General features: G+C 39.7%; 1 protein-coding gene across 5 annotated transcripts in view; it reads right to left on the reverse strand.

The window, feature by feature from the left end:
* Nucleotides 1-8,041, reverse strand: part of LOC126473421 (calcium-independent phospholipase A2-gamma-like) — an 84,319-nt gene extending 76,278 nt beyond the window's left edge. Inside the window, exons 1-2 of one of the 5 annotated variants that reach the window (XM_050100453.1) lie at nucleotides 7,992-8,041; nucleotides 6,554-6,959 (exon numbers count right to left, since the gene is read on the reverse strand). In XM_050100453.1, the coding sequence (XP_049956410.1) occupies nucleotides 6,554-6,877 (324 nt within the window). In that variant the 5' untranslated portion in view covers nucleotides 6,878-6,959; nucleotides 7,992-8,041. The other 4 variants (XM_050100448.1, XM_050100449.1, XM_050100452.1 and 1 more) reach the window with 4 other exon arrangements.
* Nucleotides 8,042-15,005: the final 6,964 nt, after the last annotated feature.

The following is a 15,005-nucleotide window of genomic DNA, read 5'->3' on the forward strand; positions in this document are numbered from 1 at the left end:
ATCATCATCAGCAGCAGCAGCAGCAGCAGCAGCAGCAGCAGCAGCAGCATCATCATCCTATCATCCTCATTGACTGTAGGTCACCGAAGTATCATCAAACTGAAAGACCGGCACCCAGCGAATGGTGTGCCCGAAGGGGAGCGCGGAGGGAGGGCACCCCACCCCCACCCCCCCCTTGCCATACGATTAAATAAAATCTACTTATTCCCATGTTCTGTAGTCCCGCCCATTGTTGTCCATTTTTTTCTATCTATATTTTTATAGATATATATCTAAAAACAAAGATGATATGACTTACCAAATGAAGGTGCTGGCAGGTCGACAGACACACAAACAAACACATACACACACACAAAATTCAAGCTTTCGCAACAAACTGTTGCCTCATCAGGAAAGAGGGAAGGAGAGAGAAAGACGAAAGGATGTGGGTTTTAAGGGAGAGGGTAAGGAGTCATTCCAATCCCGGGAGTGGAAAGACTTACCTTAGGGGGAAAAAAGGACGGGTATACACTCGCACACACACACATATCCATCCACACATATACAGACACAAGCAGACATATTTAAAGACCAATATGTCTGCTTGTGTCTGTATATGTGTGGATGGGTATGTGTGTGTGTGTGCGCGCGCGCGAGTGTATACCCGTCCTTTTTTGCCCCTAAGGTAAGTCTTTCCGCTCCCGGGATTGGAATGACTCCTTACCCTCTCCCTTAAAACCCACATCCTTTCGTCTTTCCCTCTCCTTCCCTCTTTCCTGATGAAGCAACAGTTTGTTGCGAAAGCTTGAATTTTGTGTGTATGTTTGTGTTTGTTTGTGTGTCTGTCGACCTGCCAGCACCTTCATTTGGTAGGTCATATCATCTTTGTTTTTAGATATATATTTCCTACGTGGAATGTTTCCCTCTATTATAACCAAATTTTTATAGATATATATATATATATATATAATAGTAAGACGGAGATTCAGGAACCACGTTTTAAATTGTAAGACATTTCCAGAGGCAGATATGGACTCTGATCACAATCTATTGGTTATGAACTGTAGATTAAAACTGAAGAAACTGCAAAAAGGTGAGAATTTAAGGAGATGGGACCTGGATAAACTGAAAGAACCAGAGGTTGTAGAGAGCTTCAGGGAGAGCGTTAGGGAACGATTGACAAGAATGGGGGAAAGAAATACAATAGAAGAAGAATGGGTAGCTCTGAGAGATGAAATAGTGAAGGTAGCAGAGGGTCAAGTAGGTAAAAAGACGAGGGCTAATAGAAATCCTTGGGTAACAGAAGAGATATTGAATTTAACTGATGAAAGGAGAAAATATAAAAATGCAGTAAAAGAGGCAGGCAAAAAGTAATACAAACGTCTCAAAAATGAGATTGACAGGAAGTGCAAAATGGTTAAGCAGGGATGGCTAGAGGACAAATGTAAGGATGTAGAGCATTATCTCACAAGGGGTAAGATAGATACTGCCTACAGGAAAATTAAAGAGACCTTTGGAGAAAAGAGAACCACTTGCATGAATACCAAGAGCTCAGATGGAAACCCAGTTCTAAGCAAAGAAGGGAAAGCAGAAAGGTGGAAGGAGTATATAGAGGGTCTATACAAGGGCGATATATTTGAGGACAATATTATGGAAATGAAGAGAATGTAGATGACGAGGAAATAGGAGATATGATACTGTGTGAAGAGTTTGACAGAGCACTGAAAGACCTAAGATGAAACAAGGCCCCAGGAGTAGACAACATTCCATTAGAACTACTGACAGCCTTAGGAGAGCCAGGCCTAATAAAACTCTACCATCTAGTGAGCAAGATGTATGAGACAGGCGAAATACCCTTAGACTTCAAGAAGAATATAATAATCACAATCCCAAAGAAAGCAGGTGTTGACAGATGTGAAAATTACCGAACTATCAGTTTAATAAGCCACAGCTGCAAAATACTAATACGAATTCTTTACAGACGAATGGAAAAACTGGTAGAAGCTGACCTCGGAGATGATCATTTTGGATTCCGTAGAAATGTTGGAACATGTGAGGCAGTACTGACCCTACAACATATCTTAGAAAATAGATTAAGGAAAGGCAAACCTACGTTTCTAGCATTTGTAGATTGGAGAAAGCTTTTGACAATGTTGACTGGAACACTCTCTTTCAAATTCTGAAGGTGGCAGGGGTAAAATACAGGGAGCGAAAGGCTATTTACAATTTGTACAGAAACCAGATGGCAGTTATAAGAGTCGAGGGGCATGAAAGGGAAGCAGTGGGAAGGGAGTGAGACAGGGTTGTAGCCTATCCCCGATGTTATTCAATCTGTATATTGAGCAAGCAGTAAAGGAAACAAAAGAAAAATTCAGAGTAGGAATTAAAATCCATGGAGAAGAAATAAAAACATTGAGGTTCACCGATGACATTGTAATTCTGTCAGAGACAGCAAAGGACTTGGAAGAGCAGTTGTACGGAATGGACAATGTCTTGAGAGGAGGATATAAGATGAACATCAACAGAAGCAAGAAGAGGATAATGGAATGCAGTTGAATGAAATCGGGTGATGCTGAGGGTATTAGATAAGGAAATGAGACGCTTAAAGTAGTAAATGAGTTTTGCTGTTTGGGGAGCAAAATAACTGATGATGGTCAAAGTAGAGAGGATAAAAAATGTAGACTGGCAATGGCAAGGAATGCGTTTCTGAAGAGGAGAAATTTGTTAACATCGAGTACAGATTTAAGTGTCAGGAAGTGGTTTCTGAAAGTATTTGTATGGAGTGTAGCCATGTATGGAAGTGAAACGTGGACAACAAATAGTTTATACAAGAAGAGAATAGAAGCTGTCAAGATGTGGTGCTACAAAAGAATGCTGAAGATTAGATGGTTAGATCACATAACTAATGAGGATGTATTGAACAGAGTTGGGGAGAAGAGAAGTTTGTGGCACAACTTGACTAGAAGAAGGGATTGGTTGGTAGGGCATATTCTGAGGCATCAAGGGATCACCAATTTAGTATTGGAGGGCAGCGTGGAGTGTAAAAATCGTAGAGGGAGACCAAGAGATGAATACACTAAGCAGATTCAGAAGGATGTAGGCTGCAGTAGGTATTGGGAGATGAAGAAGCTTGCACAGGATAGAGTAGCATGGAGAGCTGCATCAAACCAGTCTCTGGACTGAAGACCACAACAACAACATTTTTCCAGATACAATTTTTTCAGCACAGGGTCATTCAAAATTCAGTATTCTAGGTTTAAAAGTCCCTCTCAGTGTTATTTCTGAATTTAAATATAGTTTTCTTCCATACAGTTTTTTATTTTATTTTTTTATTATTAATTGGTGGTATGCGATACAGGTGTTTGTCTAAAAAGATGTCAAAAAACCCATCAACCCATACTTTGACATATGAGAAATAATATTCTCTGTATGTTTTGGCAAATTTTCTCACATTATATCTTTCTTTTGTCAGCGTTGCAACAATCATTTTACTGGCAATAATGTTATGATTATATTATTGCTCAGTTTATTTACGAACTTAACATCTATAAGCTTTACATAATCACATGGTACAATATGACACTGTTACAATTGTGTAGAAAGTAAATGAGAGTAAACATGAACTTCTGACTGCCATGTGCCAGATCTCATGCTCAGCTCTCTAGCTTTCATAGTAGTGAGATATTACCTTCACTCTGAGAAGACATAGTAACTGATTTAACAGCAAAAATTACTCCCCCCCCCCCCCTGCATTCCACTCACAGTTTGCAAATTAGGCACTCCCCTGGCCCCCCCCCCCCTCCGCCTAAAGGGTAATGATTTTGTGCTTGTTTAATATGGGGTATGGGTTAAAAACACAGACAAATTTTGCAATTTTTTATTTATTTTTCTTGATATTTGATCAATTACAAATTATTTTGTTGTGCTGATGCCTTTAGTGGGTGCCCTCCTAAGAATCAATAATCAGTTTCACTTTAAATACAACCTCACTTAAAATATAGCCTTATAACCTAAGTTCTCTAGTTAATTCTCACAGTGGAATTACAAAGGAAAGCAGCACACAGGCATTTGTACGTGAAACAGGATATTTTTAATTATGTGTATATTGATAAGAACATGAATGTTATAGATAGGCTGATATGTGGTCAGGCAGTTAGTTGTCTCCATGTTCTGCAGACCACTATTGCAATCTACATCTACAGCCACACTCTACAAACCACTGTCAAATGCATGGATGTGGGTATTTCCCATGGCATCAGTTACACCATTTGATCAAAAGTATCCAGATACCCCTACATAATGTAGAATTGACCACTAGATGCCTTGAGAGGTGGACCCACCAGTATAAAAGGAGGCTGGAAGTATTGTGGTATCAGTCGAAAAGCACTAGTAGAATGGGCTGGTCACATTAATTCAGTGACTTTGAAGTCGAGGAAGACACGTCTGAAAGTGTCCCCAGCAGATTCAAGCAAAAGCAAACAATGCACACAGCCCATATTAAGCTCGACTAGCAGGCACCTGGATATTTTGATCAGATAGTATACTTGAGATTCTTTCTGTTCCATTCATGTATGGGGTGCATGAAGAACGACTGTTTACATGCTCCAATGGCTGCTGTAATTAGTCTAATCTTCTCCTTACAATCGCTACGGGAGCGATGCACAGACTTGCTATGATTCACAGTTCATTGTGAATTACTGTATGAAGAAGAAGTGGCTTAAGACAATCATCAATTATCACACTACCATATTATCCACCAGGTATGTGAATAATAATTCTAAAACTGTCCCATTCTAAATCATATCAAGATATAACAGTTGTGATCTGCATAATGTGCAAATAATTGAATAATTAAATAACTGAATAACCAAATAATTACACATTATTATGAAGCAGAATGTGAGCACTTGTATCTGATAGAGGAGAGATCCTTGTAGCAGTGTATGTGCTAATGTTTCACACTTTTTGTTGCATTCACTTTAAAAGTTGGCTCTGGATCTTACAGTACTTACAAAACTTTCACATTAGTGAAAAAACAACTGTAATTTTAGTTAGTCACTGTACTTTGCTGACAGTGAACTTTACTAGGGAGTACATGTACTGTGAAGTCTGAGTTCTGTTCTTAATAAATATCAATAACCTTCAGGACAGTTTAAGACACGAAGAAAAAGTTCTATTTGCTGATGACTGCAACATCGTAATTACTGATAAAACACCAGAACTCCCAACAGGGAAGACAAGTGACACCCTCAATGATGTTTGTGAGTGGGCTGTATATAAAGAATTGACAATAAGCATAAGGAAAACAAATGGCATGCCTTTCAGCACAAACAGGGGCAAACGACTATCACATTGAGCACAGATGATAAACCCACAGATTATGTAACAAACACTAAGTTGTTAGAGATGAACACTGATCCGACAAATAACATCCAGAATAATTACACAAAGATAGTGGCAAAAAGAATGTCGTCAGCATGTTATGCTCTCTGGGTTCTAGCAGCAGCTAGTAACAGCCACTGTCTTGTGGTGATACACTGCTCCTACAAGCACTAAATTCTAAGATATGGGATTACTTTCTGGGGATCAAAGACAGAAACATTGACATAGTTTCAAACTGTAATAAATCAGCTGCGAGAATAATATTTTGGAACAGTAACTGGGCTCATTGTAAAGAACTATTTTAAAAACTGGGTATCCTTAATGCACCAAGTGAGTACATTATCAATTTGTTGTGTGTATCACAGAAAACATCAGTAAGTGTTTCACTAATAGTTTTATCCATAACCATGGAACAAAAGTCACTTTTGGATTTCACTTACAAAAACTCAAAACAAAGGTGTGTAATGAACTGCCAAAAGTGATGAAACAAATTGCTTAAATACACTTGTTTGAAATGACAGCTAAATCATGCTTCAAAATTGCAGCATACTATACAAAGATTATTTGTTCTCCTGAGCTCAACATCTCACTCAACTCACTTTTCCAGACGGACTGATGTGACGACACGGAGCTGTGCACATTCTTGGTGCTGGAATCACCAACAGGCATCCACAGTTTGTGCACTACAAAACTGTTTTTAGTATAAAATATTTTGTGCAAGTTATTTATGATCAAGAGAACAATGTACAGTAGGAACCAACTTAACGAAGCAGTGCAGATTTGTTGAGACACTGATTTCTGATTTGGGAGAATAGTGTTTGCTGTCTGGCCATCCTGATTTAAGTTGCCTGTGATTTTCCTAAATCATTAAGGGAAAATGCCATAACAGTTCCTGCAGCAAGGCCACAGCCAACCTCCTGACCCATTTTCATAAACATACTCCTATGGTTCCATAGTGTTCGTGTATAATAGAGTTATTTATTTTCATTGTAGCATGATGACAAATCTTCAGAGGGCAATAATATGATTTTAATTATTTTACAAAGTGTATAATGCAAACAAGCCAATCAAGAATCACTAGTCTATGCTACACTCTATGCTACATTTAAGCAGTGGCTTTCAGGCTTTGTAACATATTCATGTTATTTACATATATCCGTGATTATGAATACAGTGTTACTAATTGCCATACCTTTGACATTGCTTTATTGAATGATTTCCATTTTGGCAGCACTTCTTGTGACGAATCTGTAATTCGAATTTCATTTTGCTTTTTGTTCGGTCCCTCCAAAACATTTGCTAATTCCTGAGTACTGCTTTCCTTGGTGGTAACCTTCTGCAAACTCTGTGATATGGTCGACGTATCTTGTTTCTTCAGCTGATTTTGAAGTGATGGAATCTTCTGAAGAACTTTCGCCCATTCATTATTCAATACAAATAATAAACCTTTGTTAATGGGTGTCTTCGTTACAAAATCCTTCAGTTGATTAAGCAGTTTCCAATGATTTGTGGGCATGTCCTTCGAGGCTGATCCGAGCAGCTTTTCATTGTCAACTGATGTAGATCTTTCATGAATGGGGTTACGAGTGGCGTATTGTCTGGAAGAAAACAGGCAGTGTACCTGTGACCAATCGATATAACGTTAAATATTAAGAGAATAATGTCACCACTACGCAAATTTGACACGAGTATGGAAGTTACAGTTTTCTGCCTGGTAAACGTCATCTGCCGTATCCCAAAAACAATGTATAAGCTCTATTATATCAATACATGTACCTTTAACCTAAATTAATTACGGTATTGTGAACAACTGACGGAAGCGAGGGGTTGGTTCACTATTAACACCTTCCTCAATTTGCTTACAATAAATTTGTTCGCCATGTTTGTTGCAGCAGACGACGTACATTCTCACTGTCAATCGTGACAGTGAGGCGCACATATTTGTGTCATTCGGATTAGATTACACCATTGAAGACGACAGCATATCATCATCTTTCGTAGCAGTAGTGACTGCTATGCCAAATTATTTAACCATACTTCACTAACTTCCGGAAGCACACGACTGTTATTAACTGAAATCCTGTTAGCATTTCGGATTATCACGCCTACCACAATTTCATGAGAGTAATTTCTTCAGCCTATCTCTAAATATTGTTTATAACAGAGTAAATGGCTACTGATAGTTACTGCAGAAACACAAATACCTTTTTGACATACAGATGCACTGACTGCACCGAGGAATATTTTTGCTTAGAGACATCTTTACACTGTACGACTGAGCACAGCAACATCACTTATGCACTCATCGCAAGTTGTACACAAGTGCGCTTCATGCTCGCATTTATATTACTGCTCGCCCACCTTTACCTTTCTATTCGCAAACAATCACTGTAGCCAAAAATGTTCGCGTATAGGCCTTGAAACATGTTTACTACTGCAAATTCCGGGCATTCTTACTAAGAAATCGAAAGTCTTTCATTTACAAGAGAAAAATGTGACGTTTTAACATATTTCTTGAAATATTTTCTCGCAAAATTTTTCTTGATTAAGTTAATCATGTCTGCACGTGTACTTGAAACGGTATGTGTGTCCCTGTGTTATTTACGGTTACAACGTCACTACTCACTCACTGACAGCGGGTGGCGTGACTGTCTTCTGAAGGCTTGACCAATGAGAGAGCTCCATACGTCTACGTAGGTAGTATATCAAGAACAGGTTTTTCGCAGTGCTCGTAGTTCGTACACTCGGAACTACGCACAGCATTAGAAAAGACGTAGAAGCTACGTGGATTCAAATGACCTCGCTTATCTCCACACACACAGCCAAGGGCGGAAGAAAGAAAACAACATTACACTTCACCTGCCGTTAATAATGCTATTTGACCGCTTGTTGTTGCGACTGGGACGCACAAATTTCCCGACCAGCACAAGCTAATTATTCGGATACCAATGTCGTACGGAATGTGGCAGTATCAGGCTCACAGCCTGGAAATACAGCAAAATTGCAGAAACAGGGAGGGTTTTATTCGTATTCCATCTCTGTAGCACCCAGTAGTACGTCTCGGTAAATTCGAATCAGTCTCATGCGCAGACATTCAACTATCATCAATAGAATGCGATTATGACATATATGTTACCCATCTCATACGTTTAGAATCAAAGATGTCGACTGGCCCAACTATCAATGTCACTTGGACGAAAAACTGGACTCAAACTGTGTAACAGCGAGGCGCATAGAATTATCCCCATAGCACAAGGAACTATATATATGATTGGAAGAAAACTGGGTATCTTTCAATCTACCTTGCTGCTCACAGCTGGTTCAGGAGTTTACTGTGTAATAGTAGTATATGCGAAAGACGGAGATACTTACATGTGATATTTTGAACAACACTATTCAAAATGTGTATGTATGCTCGACTTGAAACTGCAACTGTCTGTGAACAAGCATGTGTAGCTTTGTCAGCTGTCCGATTTTCGTGGGATGTTCACTTTTTTTGGAGTGTCATGAAACGTCGGGGCGCCAAATACACCGACTTTTAAGCACTACTAACAATTCTAAATATAATACGTATTCGCTCCAAAAATAGTCGAAACAGGAAGGTGTCGATGGCATATAGGATACGCTAGGTGGTCACAATCAGCACACGAAGTAAGCAGACGCCTCATCGCTTGCCCGACGGTACCTTTCGAAAACACACAGCTGCGTGGCTTCCATTGTCGTATTGTATCCCGCATGCTCCTGTTTTATGAACATGCTTCAACTTCTGTCCTCTTCTCACCCATTGACTGGCCGTGACTTCGTACCTCCATTCCATGGTGGTGACGGTCCCTCGCGTCCCCCCACTTGTTTGTTACGTGTTTTCATTTGTACTGAAAAACAAATCGCGGGAAGCAGCTGACTTTTATGTGTGTGCATAACGCCGACGACGTTCTCAATTCGTTCAATAACTGGAAATACGAATGGTAAGTAATTTAGACAAACGTGTATATTTAGAAACTAGTAAATACAAACAATCTGAATGAAGTTACATGCTTGTTAGGTATATTTACTAACTACGCTAACAAGCGTAAACATCGACCTTGTAACCTGCCAAAATTTACGTGTCGTTTGTCGTGAGACAAGGAGACAAATGTGACCCCAACTTATGCATCAATAAGCAGATACTATTATGAATTAAAAGGTTTATGTAATTTCTTTGTGGCTTATTGATGTAAATTGTGACACAAAATTCTCGTAGATGAAAAGAAGGGAGAAAGATGCTGTGACCTGTTGGCGTGGGAGGTATCCAAAATGACCGAAACTCCGTGGAGGCGACGACTACACTATGAGCCTGCACCGGCAGCTGAAAGACATGCCGAGCGCCGTTTTTCACAATACTTCAGTTTTTAAGATTTTTAGAACCTAAAAGCCCGAAGTCTACTCATCACAAAACGTAGAGGTCGATTGATCCCCCACTGCGTAATACAAGATGAAAGCTATCTGTGGCAGATTTGACGACAAAGTACAATGTTTTACATGAAATGTATTTGTGAATACCGATAACCATCAGCTGCATAAAGGACGACAATGAATTGTGACGGACAGGGACTCGAACCAGAATTTCCCACTTGTCGTGAGCAGTCGCCTTATCAGTTGGCTATCAGAGCACAAATCTGCCGACATCAGGCGAGCAACTTTCGAGTAAAACGTATCCTCTACGCGGGAATATTCATAATGGATGTACGAGTGCAGGTTGTAGACACTTGGCTGACGACATATGGAAGTTTGCGTCTGGCCATAACTTGTGTTCGGGTAGCCAAATGGTAAGCCGACCGCTCACCATAAGCGGGAAACCCGGGTTCGACTCTCAGTCGGGCACAAAGTTTCATTGTCGTCATTCCATTATACTGCGGATAGTTATCGACACTTGCAACTGCAAATACATTTAACGTATTTCAAACGGCTGTAGTCGCCGCAGTGCTCGTTCCTTCGGACGTGCATGCATTTGCAAAGGAACAGTGCATCGTAAGTCGGCATTAGGCACTGCAATATCGTATATGTGAGTACAATGCTGATGCACGGAGAACTGTTTTCAAAGGCCATTGTTGAACATGGAGCTCCACATCACACGACCCCTAATGTTCCTATGTTGACCCGACGACATCGTCAATTATGATTGCAATTGGCACAGCATCACTGAGTTTTCTCCGCGAGTCAATAGAAACGAGTCGCCTGTTGGTCGAATGGATTGTATTTCTTGTTACAGCTGGTCGACACTTGAGTCCTTACACGCCTTCATCCAGGCGAATGACTACACGAAGCATGTTCTGCGTCACACGTCGAGGCCAAACACATTGTTGAGGAAATGTGGGCAGGAATGGGAGGGGGAGGGGGGGGGGGGGAGATGGCAGGATGCATGAACTTTGAGTTTTCGGGAGGCGGTTGCGACTGGACGTCACTGACGTGTGCAGTAAAGACACTAAGCCACTCACTTCTACCGGCAAGGACACTTTCACACATGGGACCTGCGGATTCCAGACAAGTTCCCCAAGACATTTTCGGTTTTTATTTTGAACTGTACTTAATTCTAATAATCTAAAATGAGATATAGGGTTTTGTTTGAAATGCTGAGGTAGGTTGTAGTGTTTTTGTTCCAATTTAGAACTGACAATGGAAGTAAATGTAACTCTGAACGACTTTTCCATGAGAATTCTACAAGAAAAATTGAAACTAGTTAAAAAAGGTAGACCAAAGTCATGACCATCTAACCTAGTTTCATAGCATGAGGGCAAAAAAGAACATTATGCTAGACATTTTTTTCTGTTTCGCAATATGAAAATCTTGATTGGTTGACAGGTTCACCTGATTCAAATAAAACCTTCTGTTGGCCACGTTTGTTGTTTTCCAGAGAAGAATTGGCCTGGAAGGTACATGGCTTTTCAGATTTAAGTCACCTGTCAGTTGGGCAACAAAGACATTCGAAATCACAAAATGTCATTCAATCACTTTGGCAATTAAAAATGTTTGGAAAGGACAGAATTGGCATCTTATTAAATGTGCAGCACCGTAGTAACATTAGCCAACACAACGAACAAGTTAAATGGACAGGGAAAATTGTAAAATATTCTTCGATGCAGTGTGTTATTTAGCTAAACAAGAGCTGCTATTTTGGGGACATAATGAATCAGATGCTTCTATTAAGAAAGTAAATAATGCATAAAGGGAAAGTGAACTAAATATTTTGCTGATGTCAAGGAGACAGAACCATTAATAGTTTGTTTGCTCATGTTGAATGCATAGTTCAAGAATTTGCCATTGCAGAGAAGTTGGTTGGCCAGATGTATAATGGAGCATCAATAATGGATGGTCAGACACATCAGTAATAACGTTGTAACAAGAAATCTGAAGGCTCTTCTCACTCACTGCTGAGTCCATGTATTAAATTTGGTTATGCAACAAAGTATATCTAACACAAAAAATTTAAAATATTATTGTAAATTCTTCTTTCCTGTGTTTCATTGCTTTACAAACCACAATCACTTCTTCATCCAAACCACTACGTCAACAGACCCATCCCTGCACAACACACTGCTATGTAACAGTGCTGGTTGTTGATGCAGCATCTCATGTTTGTAACACCCCAATTACAGAAAATCTAATAACCAACCCTTTGTTGTAAAAGAAGTAGGAAAATTAGTCATCCAGACAGTGACAGCACCTACTGACGACAAAATTTACACTTGTGATAATTTGATCAACAGGAATGTCATGTGAATAATAATATTTATCACGAAATAGAGACTGAATGAAGGAATATGATAGGATACGCAACAAAAACATCAAAGAAAGAATTGCAAAATAATTAATAATGAAGATTAAAGCCAGATGGTAAATTGGCTAAAGATAACATTTACCATATAAGAGAGTTGTAGACGCATCGAAAAGGAAGTTCGATGTGACTACAATGTGGCTCGTAAATGGAAATGTTAGCTTCAGATACTATCTAGTCGCTCTCTAGTACTATCGCGATCGTAGCATGCATGTAAGCGCTACTAGATTGTTTTAAGCTAATCGGAAGTTTGAAAGTTTTGCGATATAGACTGAAGCATTATTCAGAAGTCATACTAAAGCAAAGTCATCTTTACCGATAGCAAGACAATGGGATACGGAGGTTCGCGACGAAGTTAAGTCGTGTGAGATATGTGATGGGACTTATCCTCCACGATACTGAATAAGTACGAACATTGAAAAAGAAAGCTCGCCGAGAGAAACAATTATTAGTCTCGAGTAGGTAACATACAAACGCCAACAAGAAGAATGTACAATTCCGCCGAGTTGTCAGAAGGATTACTGATGCAAACGGAAGCAATTCCCTGAGTGAGAAAGCAGTTTGCGTGCTCAGTGTAGGGACAATTAATTACAAGGAACAGTAAAATTGGATTCAAACTTTAATTCTTCGTTTCGCCTACATAATTGAATAGACATTATCATAGGTATTAGTGAAAATTAATTGACTATTAGAATATTATGAATTGAAAAGTGAATTCATGAATATTTAACAGTGAACAATCTTCGATTTGTCCCAAGATTACGACGCATTCTGAACATTGCTTAAGTATATGTTATCTCTGGAATTACGTCGTGTAGTTATTGAACACGCGACATAGCGACGTCTTGACAACGGAATAACAAATTATCAATTTAACATCCTCGCAGTTCCATAATGTGCCCATGACTTTGGTGATGGATTGAAGATCCAAAACTTTATATTATTAATATTCAACATTCATTATCTAACCGAGCATAATAAACAGAAGAACTACAGTTAGCCAGTTCGCGCAAGCTGAAAAGTCTGTGGCGGACTCACAACAAAAGAAAACCATGTGAGGAGTTTGTTTTTCTACTAGTTACAGGGTGGCGTTGTCGTGAGAGACGGACGCCGTTCCACGTCATACCGACTGGGGCAACCATCACCACCAAGTCGTGTCAACTCTAAGGAGACGCAGACGCCACAGTACTTGGCGCCTATAACGCGGGGCTCGACGACGCCAAACGACACAACGTGTGGAGCTTGACGCCACGACGATTCCAACACGAGGGACGACGCTTCGCGAGTACGAGACATCTGCAGACGGAGCGACGCAACGCGTCGGAGAACAGGAACAGAGCAGGACGTCGGTCGAGACAGCGACATCGGCTGCCGCTAGTGACGTGAGCGAGTCTGCAAGCAGACTACATACAGTAATCACTACTCAAAATAAGTGATTATTCAGGTCTGGTAGATTTCGTTACTTTACCGAAATGGTAATTGTATTTTATTGTTCTGGTGTCAAGTAGATAGTAAATTTAGTATTGTGTGACAATGGTGGATATAGTAAGCGTGGTTACTAGTAAAAGGTAGTTAACAAAATTTACGTCATGTCAAGAAGAGGTAGAAAGTTGTGTAGCGACTTCGAAAAAAACTGTTCCCGAATCCTGTGATGAACTGAGTGAAGTATCAGCCCATGAGGAGATCAGTAGAACGATTGTCAATGTGGTAATAGAATCTTTTGCCGAGTCACACAAAATTAACATCCCTAGTGTATCTGGCTCTGGGTTTGGAAGTAAGAAAATGGAATCTGAGGATAATAATTCTGATCCTAAGGAGCAAGCAGTCAATGAATACATGACGAACGTTACACCAACGTGGTCAGGAAATATAGATGTCCTTAGTGCCATATTGGCAAAATTAACTATGTTGAATGATTTAAGTTCTCTCATATGGATAGTAAGTTCGCTGAACAGGAAGCGACTTTAAATACTAAGTTTGCTGAACAGCAAGAGACTTGAAAGAATGGATAGAAAACAAAACAGTAGAATTGACGGAAAGGTGCGTTTAACTATTGAGAGCACCCAAAGGCAAGTATGTAGACAGGTGACGACCGATAATTCTCTGATAGAGACCTCTGTAACAGAATTTCGGCAAGTTAAAGACAAAGTTAAAGACGAAGAATGTGCCAAGTATCGCTTGGTCTTCCGATCACCCGTCAGGAATCAATTCCAAGGAGGAAAATGAACAAATACATAACAATATGAAATCTAAGTGTGAGAGAAAACGCCCGCGAGTGCAACGTAGCATGTATGTAGGCGAACTGTGGGAAATGAACAGCCAATTAGACAAGGAGGATGATCCTTACGTTCAGAGAGGATGCATTTCGTCATTGAAAGTAGGAGTAGAACATAGTATTTTCAAAAGGCGACAGTTTCCGACATTTTCGAATGAAAAGAATAACATCAAAGCCAAAGTATTTATCGATTCCTTTAAAAGAATATTACCCCGTAGTTGGATGGAGTATGATAAACTACAGTTTATAGTATCGAAAAGAGTAGGAGAAGCAGCGTTATGGGCCACTGAGGTCAGCGAGACCTGCAACACATATTCTGAGTTTGGAAGATTATTTCTAGCTAAATATTGGTCCTGAATAAACCAGAGAAACTGCAGAAGGAAGTATACAAAACAGAGTTTTACAACTCGAAAAAGGAAACACTTAGGCAGTATTTTGAACGCTATTTGAATAAGACGCGTTATTGGACAGACCGACTTCGAGTAGAGAAGTGATTTGAATACTGAAGGGCAGGGTACCTTTTAATATTCGAGAAAAACTAATTCATGGTCCCGACTC

This window comes from Schistocerca serialis, chromosome 4, assembly GCF_023864345.2.
Source record: "Schistocerca serialis cubense isolate TAMUIC-IGC-003099 chromosome 4, iqSchSeri2.2, whole genome shotgun sequence".
Lineage (NCBI taxonomy): Eukaryota > Metazoa > Arthropoda > Insecta > Orthoptera > Acrididae > Schistocerca > Schistocerca serialis.